Source organism: Perca fluviatilis, chromosome 12 (genome assembly GCF_010015445.1).
Source record: "Perca fluviatilis chromosome 12, GENO_Pfluv_1.0, whole genome shotgun sequence".
NCBI lineage: Eukaryota > Metazoa > Chordata > Actinopteri > Perciformes > Percidae > Perca > Perca fluviatilis.
Window position 1 is genome coordinate 22,315,603 of NC_053123.1, and position 14,660 is coordinate 22,330,262.

The 14,660-nt window shown below is 39.9% G+C and overlaps 1 protein-coding gene across 1 annotated transcript; it reads left to right on the top strand.

The window, feature by feature from the left end:
• Positions 1-497: 497 nt before the first annotated feature.
• On the top strand, positions 498-14,030 carry col8a1a (collagen, type VIII, alpha 1a). Its single transcript, XM_039817979.1, has 3 exons — positions 498-587; positions 9,599-9,896; positions 10,210-14,030. The coding sequence occupies exons 2-3, from the start codon at positions 9,608-9,610 to the stop codon at positions 12,135-12,137; spliced, it is 2,217 nt and encodes a 738-aa protein (XP_039673913.1). The 5' UTR covers positions 498-587; positions 9,599-9,607; the 3' UTR covers positions 12,138-14,030.
• The last annotated feature ends 630 nt before the right edge of the window (positions 14,031-14,660 follow it).

The window sequence follows — 14,660 nt, forward strand, 5'->3', positions numbered from 1 at the left end:
CTAATTGTGCAGGTACTGTAATGTCTGTTATGCACAATTGTTCAAGTGCAGTAAATATTATGTAGTCTGTATGCCCTGTAAATATTTGATTATGATCCTCTGTGTGTGCACATCCTTGGCTGTTTTACAGTTGTTTCCCAGGTGTGTGCCAAGACAGCTGATCTTTAACAACCAGCTCCAGTGTGTCTGGGCTCATAGACAAGAATAATGAATTACTTTTTACGGCATACAGTGGCCCGTAGATCACAACATTACGGAAATATTCCTGTTTATCATTGTCATCCACTGTGGGCGCTTAGCAGGGGGATGTGATCATGTTTTGCCACTATAAATTATGGCATAACTTTTTGGGAGGTTATATTTTCTCTCAGTCAAGTCTCCACCCCTCCCTCCCTTCCTCCCTCTCTCTCCCACCCACCCACCCGAGTGGCTCCACCCTCCAGCAGATATAAGCTGTGTCCACAAGGTGTACGTCTGTTATGAGCACATATCCCAGGGTTCCCTCTGTGTGGTTGTCTGTCTGCCTGCTATTCTGTCTGTTAGTCTGACTGCAGTGATTATTTCCCCATAAACGTCCACTCACAAAGGTAAGCACTGTCCTATTCTCACTATATCCTGTGTTTCATATGCACTTTATTTGAAGCTCCATCAGCTGTTTATTTGTGGCATTAATACAAGTTTTATCTTGTGCATCTGCATGAATATTGTTTTATTGCCTTTGATTAAGTGTTTGTGCATTCTGTGAGTTCCAGTGTTGTTTTACTACATGCTATGCATCCAATACATCTTCTAATTAGTTGACTTAAAGCTTGCTTTCATTGAAATTTAGCAGGAATGCATGGTGAAAATACTGTATTGTGTTAATAGTTTCTTTTTTTCATACTCTTATAAAATGTAATGTTTCCTTTGAATGTCTTCGACTTCAGCTCTGATTAAAGCGTAACTCTCGCCAAAATTCAACCTATGGTCTTTTTGTGAATGTACCTGAGTCAAACATTCGTTTAAAAGCATAATTAGGATGGAAACGCCCCTTTTAAGATTGACCGTATTTTCGGTCAAATGGCCTTTTGAATGGGAGTGCTAGGGGCACTACTATGATATCATCAAAATCACTATTTTTAAAACACTAAGAAGGCCTGACGCAACATGAAACTTTGCTCAAAGTATCACCAGGGGCTCTACACATGAACTCCAGCATTGAGAACATTGTTTGTGTACACATAGTTTACTAAAAAGAAAGGTTTTGAACAACTCACTTTAGCAATTGGTTTTTTCGCTCACCGCCATCTTGTCAGTCAAAAAGTGTCGATGTCCAAATGTGAATGAACGGACTCCATAGGAGGAAATGTCATTCTTATATGAGGCTCCTTTTTCAACTACAAGATCAATATTGTTTTTCACTAACGACAAAACAACGAATTATCCGTGCATTTATATGAAACTAAGCTTTAGGAGCTTTCCATCTTTACTCTCCTCCCTGTTATGTTGCATTCGGAGATTGACTCTTTTTGACTGGCAAGATGAGGGGCGAGCAGAAAAACCAACTGCTAAAGTGAGTTTTTAAAACCTTCTTTAGTAAACTTTGTGTATACAAACAATGTTCTCAATGCTGGAGTTCATGTGTAGAGCCACTGGTGATACTTCGAGCAAAGTTTCATGTTGCGTCAGGCCTTCTTAGTGTTTTAAAAATAGCGATTTTGATGCTATCATAGTAGTGCCCCTAGCACTCCCATTCAAAAGGCCATTCGACTGAAAACAAAAACACGGTCAATCTTAAAAGTGGCGTTTCCGTCTTAATTATGCTTTTAAACGAAGGTTTGACTCGGGTACATTCACAAAAAGACCCTAGGTTGCATTTTGGCGAGAGTTACGCTTTAAAACTTTAAACAGAAGTTTAAATACATCACCATGAATGTTAAATATAGCACAACATATAATGAATGTTTTAATTTTTTTTTCTCTGAGTGACAGAGATTAAATTTCAGTGATAGCTTTTTGGGGCTGCTTGGAAACTGAAAGGCCTCATAAATATGGCCTTTAGCTGTTGAGTTAGCATCATTCCTGCTCATCATGATCCTGCAGAGAAGCAGGCAAAACATCTCCTAAGCTAACGTGGTCTTTCCCAGGCTGCTGCATCCCTATAGTCTGTTTTCTTCTGGGCTCCAGAGAGCTGAAGTATTTGCTGTGCATCCCTCTGTGAGAGAAATGTGTTGTGTGCATGTGTGTGTGTGTGTGTTTAACTGAAGCCAAACTGTCAGATGTATGTGATGGGGATGAGGGCAGCAGTTTGGTGAGAAGAGACTGCAGAGCAAACACCGTCTTTGTCTCTGAGCAGCTCTGTATCTCTGGCCTGATTTTTCACATATACTTTCACATTACTCATCGATTTGGTGCCTTGTCAGTCACAGCGACTATTAAATGATTCACCTGCTAAAGTATGAAATATATTTATTTATATCTATATATTCAGAATTCCTCCTGATAATGAAATATTCAGAAGGAGTGTAGAAAATGAGGAATATATTTGAAGGCTTGAGTTGAACCTGATCAAGGACACATTTCACCTCAGGCCTGCTAGTATGATGCTACAGCATTTTTTTTTGTTTGTTTTGGATTTGGGAATGGGATTGTGTGATTATGTGAACATGTGGCATCCACACAGATCTGCCGGTCTCAGAAAGATACAATCAAATGTTTTCTTGGGTCTGTGTTAGGATGCAGATCTGGTCTTATTTCTCTTGTTTGATTATTAATGTGTAGTTTTGTCTTTGCTGAACTGAATTGTGTGCATGATGTGCAGGGACCTCAAGTAAAATACACATTCTATTGTGTGCAAATAAAACTATAAAACATGTTTCTAATGGGTTTAAGTGTTCCTCACCTAATTACTTTTTTTCTTTCTTATTGTTTCACATAAAGTTTCTCCCTTTCTCACCCTTCTTTCTTACTTCTTTGATCATAGCATTGCATCATAGTATAAAATCAATGTATGGCCCCTGCAGTGACCTTAGTGTGTGAAAAGTGCTACAGAAGACGTGACCCTTAAACATAGCTGGTCCTGTGCACAATAAGTAACCTTTTCAAATAAGGTGCATGCTTCTATTTGTCTGTTTGCACATACAACATTGTACCCTCCTGTAAATATTCTGCAATGTTGAGGAATGCACCAGACAAAGCGGACAAAAGGACCCAATGAAAAGCAAGAATAATGGTAGAGTAAAGGATAGAGACAGAAGTAAACACTTTGCTCTTTTAGCTGCACAGCTGTGGCAGTGTGTGTGTGGAGTAGCTGTATTCCTCTGGTTTGTGTACGCGTTTTGTTTGAACATGGACGTTTGCAGCGTGACTTGAAGAGGTGTTAATTTTACGAGGTGTGCTTTGTGATAAATGCTGCATTTAGGGAGCCAAGGAGCTGCAAATGTTTTTCCCCTTTCACTGAGAAACCCCAGCATCAGTGCACTTACTAAGTTTGAGTGCAAGGGTACTGCTGGCTTAAGTATACATTTGTAAATGGCTTGTGGTGCAGGGAGGAAGGCAGAGTGGTTTGCCAAACATGTTCAGTGGGATTTAAACACTAGCTTTTGGTCAGGCTGCAGAAGGAGAAACTCAAAGGCCTAATTTGGCCGAATAATTGGATAGATTAAGTGCTCAATGTAATGCTTCCTTTCTGCATATGCAAACATAAAGCACAAGCAAATTAAATACATATATGTGATCATGTAAGAGCAGTTTAACACCTAACATATTGTTAAATCTTTGCCCAGAATGTGATCATTACTATTTGACTATTTCTCTCACATATTTTTACCACTGAACTATTCTGTAGTGTCTGTCCCTGCACTGTTAGCAAGGTGGTTTAAAGAGACACACAGTCCTCCACTGCAGTCTGCAAGGTCACCGAGTGGCTTTAGGTCACTGAACTGGGATGTTTCCAAAGGGAGAAAAAGGGCCAGCGAGTGCAAACAGACAGAAATGAGGCAGAGGGTGAAGATGGTGAGAACAGGCATTGCTCTGTTCACACAGAGACACAGGAAGAAAAGGAGACGGCGAGAAGAGAGATGTCTGTATCTGACAGAGGAGAGAGAATAGACAGATGTGTCTGGAGACATGAGGATAGTAGACACCAAGATGATATTTCCATCTCAGTCCAGTGCATGAGAGGAGAGATTAAAAAGGGGTTTTGAAAAAGAATGTTGGCTGTCCCATCCCATCAGCTGAGATCTGTCACTAAGCACTGTGTTTATAAGTGCAGAATTTTGTGTTTCCATGAATGATGATTCATGGATTGATGTTATGTATTCTTTTGTTCCTGTCCATCATTGTTGGGTGTCGATGTATACGATGCAAACTACACCACCCTACAAAGAATTGTCTAGCTTTTATATTAATTACATCACACTTTAGAATTCGGTGTAACACAGACCTGTAGTGTATTTAGAGTTACTTTATACCCATAGACTGTAAAAAAAAAAAAAAATCTTATATACAGTCATTGGTTATACCTTCACATTATAATGGCATCCTCATTATTTAGTTTAATGGTAGTGCTGGTGTTACAAAGAAAATTGATCAATAATAAACCGATACTTTCAAAGCATTTTAATTTACTTCAATAACTTTCTTGAACACTAATACAGTTTTTTAAAGATTTAAAGTTTGACATTTTGCAATGAGCCCACAAGAAAATGCATTCCTCCATTATGTTTCAGGCTTCCTAATGTACATTCTGTTTAGTTCCCTCCAAGCCTGCAATAGTAAATCAGAAGTAGAGCGGGAGGTTCATTTTCACATACTGTAGTTTTGATAGCCTTATTTTTTCCTTACACATTTGTTCAAGGGGTTGAACAGCTGCTGCGGTTTTAATGAGATTCTGGAGATCACAGCTTGTATAAACTGCAGTAGCCCACACCTCAGCTTCCGCTGGGCGAAGGTTGACTCAGCAAAAACAACATCTTACAGAGACATGATGCCCATGAGTGCTCTCACGTCGCACACCTGACGGACAATTTACTGTGTTTCGTTTATGTAAAATGTCAAAAAAGATGGACATCTGGAAGTAGTTGGGGAAACAGAGGCGCACACACACACACACATTACATACAATGTAGACTACATTGAGGTTTGCTTATTTTTGAGACTGTCTGGGCCGGGCAGTACATGCTGAGAGCTCAGTGGTGTATGACCAGCTACACATGATTTTGGCAGCAGATGTTGAAAAATTAGGGTTCGGACCACAGATATTTGTACCTCCTTGTCTCCCTGAGCTGTTCTCTCATGGTTAATGTGTTGGCTTAATTTTGAGTGACAAAACTCACTGAAGGTGATGGATGTGCAAGTGTGAAAAAAGTAAATGAATAATTTTGCTGAGTTTTTACTATTTCACTATGGTTTATAGTGACATACAGTAATATTGTCTGAGCAAATTTGCATGAGTTGTAAATAAGTTAGTGGCATGTCTGGATAAAAAATCTCATTAACTTTTGGATGGATTGCCATTAAAAGTTTGAACTGACATTCATGGTCCACAGGATTAATCCTTTTCCTCTAGCGCCATCATCAGGTCAAAATGTTAGTTTGTCCAACACAAAACTAATGAAATTCCCATCAGCCTCAGCTGTTGTTTGTGTTTAGCAAATGTTAGCACACTAACTACTAACAAACTAAGATGGTGAACATGGTTGTGGCTGCCTGATCTGTACCGGAAACACGATCCAATCTATGCAGGTGCGTAGATGGCTGAGGTTAGGCATTGACATTGAATGGTTAGGGTCAGGATGTACATTGGTCAGGGGATAGGTCAAAATGGATCAGGTTTCTGGTATGGTTTGCTTAGTGACAATGGTAAACATTAGAACTTAGCATCAGCATATTAACTTTGTCTTTTTGAACATGTTAGCATGCTGACGTTATAGAAATTATAAGAAATGTACCATTAATCTAGGGAAGGTCACCTGATTAGTATTCAGAAACTGTTGTTTTTAAAAATTATTCCAGTTGTGATCCATAATTGCACAACGATGTGTCCATTGCACATGATGTTGTGTGTGTTTTTTTTTTCTTCTTTTGTCTACAATTTATTCCACTATGTGTGCATGTGTGTCTTTTCCTGCCTCATGACAAACCAGTATGGAGAGAGTGTGCACAAAATGACACAGGCAGGACATATAAAAAAATAAAACATGGTTGCTGTTCATGTGTATTCACTTCATGTATATTCACTGTTAAGAATGACTGCTTGTTGAGGGAGCAGTATTGTTTCACACCAACATGTGGAAAATTAAACTCACAAATGAGAGAAACAGCTAACAACACCTTACTCACACCATCATTACTTCCCAGCTGTGCCACATTCAGTGACTTCATGTCTGAAATCTGTAGGGATGTCAATAGCATTTTAAAATAAAGTTAGTTGGTATAATACTTCTTTAAAGTCACTTTGTTGTAACTACACCCTGCAATTAAAACATGGACACTTATTGGTTAATGTTTGTTTCAGATGTCTGAAAGTGGCCCAAGTGTGTGAACAAGTCACTCTGGAGGCAACACTTATGTAGAATAATGTGTTGGAGAAAAGCACACCAGGTAAAGACAGGAAGTGTTTCCATCGCTCTGCAGTCGCCATGACAACGTCATGGTGTTGCTATGTGACACTGAACAGACCCTCGTTGTGATCTGTTGTCACAAGTTTTGTCAGAATATTTCCAACCCTTTAAAACACCCATGCATGCACACACACACACACACAGACACACACACACACACACACACACACACACACACACACACACAAAAAACACAAACACACACACACACACACACACACACACACACACACAGAATGTGCTGGGACATTCCAGAACGTAGACACAGTAATTTATTGTTCTTTTTTAAACCTCATATATACAGTACAGGCCAAAAGTTTGGACACACCTTCTCATTCAAATGCTTTTTTTTTTTTTTTTTTTTTTACTTTTACATTGTAGATTCTCACTGAAGGCATCAAAACTTTGAATGAACACATATGGAATTATGTACTTAACAAAAAGTGTGAAATAATTGAAAACATGTCTTATATTTTAGATTCTTGAACAGGAGCCCCCCTTTGTTTTTTTTTAATAAGGGAAAAAATTCCACTAATATTAACCCTGACAAAGCACACCTGTGAAGTGAAAACCATTTCAGGTGACTACCTCAGCAAGCTCATTGAGAGAACCCCAAGGGTGTTTGCAGCTAAAAATCAAAAAAGGGTGTATTTTGAAGAATATAAAAATAAGAACATGTTTTCAGTTATTTCACACTTTTTTGTTAAGTACATAATTCCATATGTGTTCATTCATAGTTTTGATGCCTTCATTGAGAATCGACAATGTAAATAGTCATGAAAAAAAGAAACACATTGAATGAGAAGGTGTGCCAAACTTTTGGCCTGTACTGTAATATGTATAATATATATATATATATATATATATATATATATATATATATATATATATATATATATGAGGTTTAAGAAAATAAATATATATATATATATATAGTATACATAGAGAGAGAGAGAGAAATACATACATTATACATCACTGATATCCTTGACCCTGTCTTCTCTCTAGTTAAAGACAAAATATTCTGTCCAAAAACTTATTTATACTATCATGACATTACATTTTTATGTCATTTACATTTTCTGTAAATTCTGTGAATGTTTTTATGCAAATTAGAGAAAACATGGTCAACACTTTTGTCCAATTTAATTTCTCTAAACAGAAAACTCAGTGAAGACTTTTAAGTATTCATGAGGTGATGAAAATGCGTCAAAAGTGCAACTACTGCATGCTATTCTTCTGTGCCATTATTATTTAATCACATTCAAATTAAATATTTGTATAATTTGTTTAATGTTTAAGGCTTTTTTTTTTGAAAAATTGCCTAATGAAGGAGGAGTGGCTATGTCTGGCATGCCATTAGACATTGGGTGGAAATTTGCATCTTTTTTACAATATCTCAAAACATTTAAGGCTCTTGAAACACTTTTGATGGATTTCTTGGCTCTGAGTATTTGTTGGAAAGGTGTTTCTGAATATTTTAATTTCAGAAACTCCCAAATTATTTTCTTCTAACCCCCACAACGCACGCGCCAATGTGTCCCAATGTGCTCCAGTGCACTCCAATCTTTTGGATCTCTCTTAACAAATACATTTTTAGCTTTCTCTTTCTCTCATTAGACTCTGTATATTTCTGTAATCTCTATATCTTTATTAGTAAGTTTTGTCTCACATGTGTCCATTTGAGCAGCTTGGGAACCTAAACGCAGATAATAGAAAAGGTTTGACGCTCAGGTTGTCACAGCTTACACTCAGAGATCAACTTTATTCTTGTCCATTTCCAGCACTTCTGTGTATTATCCATAGACCTCACATTGTTGATCAGGATACTGGGAACAGACCGCAGCTTCCTCCCAGCAGGCAAAAATAGGTCCCAGTTCTTGTTGGGAAAAACTCAGTGGCATTCCTCTGCACTCTTTGGCATGTCTGGCTTCTGTCGCCGTGGAAACAAGATGGGTCATTCTTTCAAAGGCCTGCTCTCATCAGGGGAGACAGTGGCATGGCCATGTCAAAACCAACAGTCGACTGAGAAAAGGTCAAAGAGCGAAAAAAGATCTGAAGAGCCAGTAATGAAGTAGACACTAAGGATGTGGTTTAGGATGTGAATTAGAAAAACTACAGCGCTGGCTGCAATAAAATGACTGTGGCAGGAGATGAGTAGACTGGGATGGAAATGGCGCTTGTAAAGAATGACTGAATAAAATGAGTTGACACTCAGAGAAGCAGCTTATACTGAGTTATTAATGGGCTGTAGCGCCAAAGAAAACCCTACTTGACTCGCTCCGTTACTGACAATTTATAGCAGAAAGGGGAGGGGGGGGGGTTGTTGCTTGTACTTCTGACAGGCACCTGTAATTGTCTTTAGATATGTCTTGCTAAATACTCCTGAGTCATCTTCTGAATTTTTTTTGTTCTTTTGGGATTTCTTTTCTGAGTCAAATGCCTGAGTGAATATGTTGCAGTAATGCAGGAATGACAAGAATGATCTTACTAACACTAAGGGGTTATTCCTGAAAAGACAGCTTTCTCTCCTTACTATAAATATACAGGAAAGGTCTGCATAGTTCAGCCTAAAATAAATTAGACTGAAAGAGTTGAAACAGTGATATTGAAACTTAGCAAAGACAAGGGGCCTACACTTAACCAGCCCATTTATGTCAAAGTTGAGCAGAAAAAGAAATAGACAACTTTCTCATTCTTGACTGCCTATGACAAGATTACATACACTCACACACTGTAAGTGCATCTGACAAAAAGATACAGTTCAGAAGACCATTGTGTAGTTCCAATGTATATCTAGCAGAGGGAGACAGAGCGTGACCTCCCACTGCATTTTGTAAATTAGGTTGTCCAGTTGTTTTATACACTTGAAGGTTCATGATATTTCAAGAAATGATAAACTGCTATCATACCAATGTTTGATCTACTTACTAATGTACTGGATTTAAAAAAACAGACCACTCCCTCATATCTTGTCTTCTCTACCTTCCATACAGGCCTTGGCCATGCCTCCCCTCCCTGTCCCCTTCTTCCTGACACTGCTACAGCTTGCAGTACTTACTTACGTGAGTGCTGGGGCATACTATGGACACAAGCAACACCCTCAGCCATACCAGCCGATGCAGCACATCCAACACATGGGCAAAGAAAGTTTTCCCCAACAACCGTACCTTGGCAAAGAGGTGCCCTATATGCAGTATCCCCACTACAGAAAGGAGCTACCCCAGATGCCCATGCACAAGGGCAAAGAAAATGCTCGTAAAGGGGGTGGCTATAATGGTGGCCAAGACAAAGGTGAGAAAGTCAACATTTTTAACAAACAGTAACCAACATTCTTCTAAAAACATACATTCACATCTTGAACACATGTGACAATACCTGCTAAAACACGACAAGGGCACAATGTTTCTTTATGGCATATAGTTAGTTATTTGTTAGTTTCTCAAAGTGCTAGAGAAGAAATATTTAAGCATTTAAGTATAAGTATAAAGTATTTTTACAACCAATTGAGTGTCAAATATATGTGCATTTGTGTGCTTGTCAAAATGTCGTCCATGTATTTACAAAGTCTTATTTTCTGGTTGAATATTTTTCTCATTCCTCACAGGTCAGACTATCCCTAGTGGTGCTGAGGGAATTCCTCAAGGAGAGCGAGGCCCAGCTGGGCCACCTGGACCAGAGGGACCTGCAGGACCTCCTGGACCTCCAGGTAATGGACAGCCTGGACCTGTGGGACGACCCGGACCTCCAGGTCCACCAGGAGGGCCTGGAGTGGGAAACCCAGGTTTACCAGGACTGGCAGGCAAGCCAGGAGGAAATGGTGAGAATGGACCACAAGGAGAAATGGGCCCTAGGGGTGAAGAAGGGCCAGCTGGGCAGCCAGGGACACAGGGTCCCCCAGGACCACCTGGGCTACCAGGAATAGGTAAACCAGGGGCCCAGGGATTTCCAGGCCAACCAGGGCCCAAAGGAGAGCCAGGTCATAAAGGTCTGCCAGGACTACCAGGATTACTGGGACCCAAAGGAGACAAAGGGATGGGCCAGCCAGGACAACCTGGTCACAAAGGGCTCCCAGGGCCCTCAGGACCTTCTGGCCCAAGAGGGCTGCCTGGTTTTGGAAAACCTGGGTTGAATGGGGCACCAGGGCCACAAGGACCACCAGGAGAAAAAGGACATCCTGGAGAGCTAGGACCAGCTGGGCCACCGGGTGAAGGAGGACAGCCTGGCCCACCAGGTCTACCTGGTCAAGGAAAGCCAGGTCAAAATGGCCTGCCAGGACAACCAGGCATGCCAGGTGGGAAAGGTCATCCAGGACCGCCAGGTTTGCCAGGAAAGCCAGGACTTCCTGGATTTGGTAAGCCAGGACTCCCAGGACCAAAGGGTGATAAAGGTATGGGTGGGTCACCTGGACTTCCAGGACCAAAAGGAGATAAGGGCCACGGAGGACTACCTGGTATGCTTGGACCCCCTGGACCAAATGGTCCATCAGGTCCTCCAGGCCCTATGGGAACCCCAGGAGGTTTAGGTGCACCTGGTCCTAAAGGAGACTGTGGAGAAGGAGGACCTAAAGGGCTTGACGGAGCCCAGGGTGACCCTGGTCCCTCTGGGATACCTGGTAAGGATGGTCTGCCTGGAGAGAATGGAGAGCCAGGACCGAGAGGTCCACCAGGACCAAGTGGTGCCAAAGGAGACGGTGGACATAAAGGTCTACCTGGTATACCTGGTTCTCCGGGACTTCCTGGGCCAAAAGGACAAGGTGGATTACCTGGTGAAGTGGGACCTCAAGGTCCTAAAGGAATCCCTGGAATGGATGGCACAGCAGGACCAATCGGACCTCCTGGTCTTCCGGGGACAAAAGGAGATAGCGGACTACCTGGTCAACCAGGCATTGCAGGTGAGGGAAATCCAGGTCTTCCTGGTCCCATAGGACCCCCAGGGAAAGAGGGCCCATCAGGACCCCCTGGTCAACCAGGGCAGCCTGGCCTTCCTGGACCACCAGGTTCACCTGGTCTGTCTGATGACATGGCTGGAGTGCTCTCTGTGATGGGCCCTGGAGTAGATGGTGTTAAGGCTGGTAGTTATGGTAAGAAGGGCAAGTATGGAGGCAATGGGGCTGAAGTAATGGGTGCCAGTGGGTTGGAGATGCCAGCATTTACAGCTGTAGTAACAACTCCCTTTCCCCCTGTGGGCACTCCAGTTGTTTTTGATAAGCTCTTGTACAATGGTCGCCAAAACTACAACCCCGAGACAGGTATCTTCACCTGTGACATGCCTGGCATTTATTACTTTGCCTACCACGTTCATTGCAAAGGAGCTAATGTGTGGGTGGCTTTGATGAGGAACAATGAGCCAGTAATGTATACATATGATGAATACAAAAAGGGTTTCCTAGATCAAGCATCAGGGAGTGCAGTACTACCTTTACAACCTGGGGACACTGTGTATATTCAGCTGCCCTCAGATCAGGCTGCAGGACTTTATGCTGGACAGTATGTGCACTCCTCCTTTTCTGGTTATTTGTTATATCCGATGTAAAGCCACACACTGCAGTAAGAGAGAAGCTTCAGTGAGAACAAGTGGGAGCATATTTTTGCATAAAAAACGTGATCATAAACCACCTTAGACGGAGCAGTCTTTTTATTGTAAAGTCAACAAAATTATTGATCTTGTCAGCAGAGATGAGAGGAAAAATCTTAAGTATGACGGTCTGTATGTACAGCAGCTTTTGTACTGTATAGCCTTATAGCCTTATAATTGGGAGAGCAAAGATGTTTTCTTTTACAGCTTGGAAAATATAAAAGAATGTATAAAAAAGGCATTCAAAGATGACCTCAGATGGCTGCAGATGTATACAGAGAGCTACAGAGTGCCAAAAACCCATAAGAGTGCAATTTGTACAAACCTATGAAGGGAACATGGGAAGTGTATGCAAAAGAAGATAAAACAAACCATACAATTCTGGTTACACAAAGCCACATTTTGTTCCTGCACCTCTTCAAAACTGGCAGCTACCCCATGTGGTGAAGAATGTGAAATACAGTAGATATCATGATGGCATATTCATTTGGGTAGTAAATTTATATTTTTGCATGCATACATTTGTATAAAAACAGTTTTGTCTCTCTGGCAACCATATAATATGACCTCTTGAGATTGACAACAGCATTGACATGTTTGCATTACAACAGTTTGTACACGTTTTAAAGGTAAACACATTTCTGGTCGTGTAACCTGCAAATGACTTTTCTAATTCCGATTTTCATTGGATAAATCTCTCAAGGTCCCAAAGGGATTTAAAAAAGAATTACATTTACAAAATACAATGTGGGAGCAACCTAAATGACTTTCACTTCAGGTGTGTAAAGGCCTTACAAATATAAGGGACAACTGCTATTGGTTGTGAACTATTAATTGCAATTAATATGCTCACTTATAGGTGCAGACATTTTTTGGGGTCAAAATTAAATAATCACATGCATGATATATGTTGCTGACGGACAATTGCTCCCATGAGTGAGATTAAAAAAGTAAGAATGTAATATTAATTTTATATTTTAATGTTTGCTTATATGTTTATGGGATTTAAGATTTTCTTTTTTTACAAAAATGCAAAGGTCAAAAAAACATTATTTTGCCCTGAACTATGAAAACCACTCCACACACTATATTAAACATGACACAATATACAAAAAGTCCACACTACAGCATCTCTGTGTCACTAACAGAAAGCGGAGACTCTGCCTGTGAACATGTGCGGTTGTACAGTTGAAACTACAATATAATACTCAACAGGAATTAAGCATTGTTCCAGTCAAACAAATCTCTCTGGGGATTTGATCTAATGACTCTGCATTCAGCATCATTTCAAAGCAAAATCATGCTAGAAATAAATTGAAATAAAATGTATTCTTACTTACTCTTTTTAATTTAAAATTCAACCGACTATATTCTGTAACTGTTTTGTAAGCCTTATCCATTTTAGTTGTAATGGCAGTATTATTATTCATTAGAGGATGTCATATTTGAAAAACAAATTATGAGTTATTTTGAAATGAAACACTTTAACAGTGGGACCTGGTTGTTATCCAGTCCCTCTGGTATGATTTGTTTAAAGTGAGAAAACCAAATTGAGTTCCACAGCATCCTTGGTGAGCTACATTAAGTATGTCTTGCTGCCAGGTTTACAGGGAATACAAAATAAAAATGTATTACAATTGACTCAAAGCAAGTATTGAATGGTGCAGCAATTCATAACAACAGTTATGTCAATAATTTATTGTTTTATCTGCACCTACATGCAATGACAAGGACATAAAGCATGATAACTTTTAAAGGAAAATAAATGTATAGTTCTCCTTTTAACCATGATGCTAATATTGTCGTTGTAACCAAAGATTTTATGTTTTAATGTTTCACGTTTGTTATTATTGTCCATATTGTTTTTTTCTAAATAAAAATTGTTTAATTAAAAATAACTGTTGTTGAAATTTTTATTTCTAAACTCACAGAAAGCAAAATTTAACTGAAGTATATAAACTGAAAACTGTGTGGAAAATGCACTGTGGGAGATCATTCACAAGAAACAGTTGGAAAAGACACTTATTTAAAAATATCAAGAATGAAGGAGCATGATACAAATATTGACCCTTTTTTCCAACTCATCCTCAACACAAAACACATTTTACACACACACACACACACACACACACACACACACACACACACACACACACACACACACACACACACACACACACACACACACACACACACACACACACACACACACACACACACACACACACACACACAAAAGACCGAAGGTTTAAACTTTATACAATTATGTATCAGGGTAATTTGGCATCCTGGTTGATTGACAATGCAAGAGTACCAGCAACATTAGGACATGAGTTACATTAAGGTACAGGACAATGTAACATGCAAGACACTAGATGCTCTGTTTGCCACCTTTAAAACGTTGGCTCTATGATGACTGCATTGATTGGCCAAGCCATATAAAGGACAAAATATTTAATAATACACCTGTTTGGTTGGTAT

Bases quoted from the DNA above. Each gene is read 5' to 3' on its own strand.
- col8a1a (XM_039817979.1), top strand. From the start codon at position 9,608: ATGCCTCCCCTCCCTGTCCCCTTCTTCCTGACACTGCTACAGCTTGCA. The intron at 9,897-10,209 runs GTGAGAAAGTCA...CATTCCTCACAG, and splicing joins TAATGGTGGCCAAGACAAAG to GTCAGACTATCCCTAGTGGT.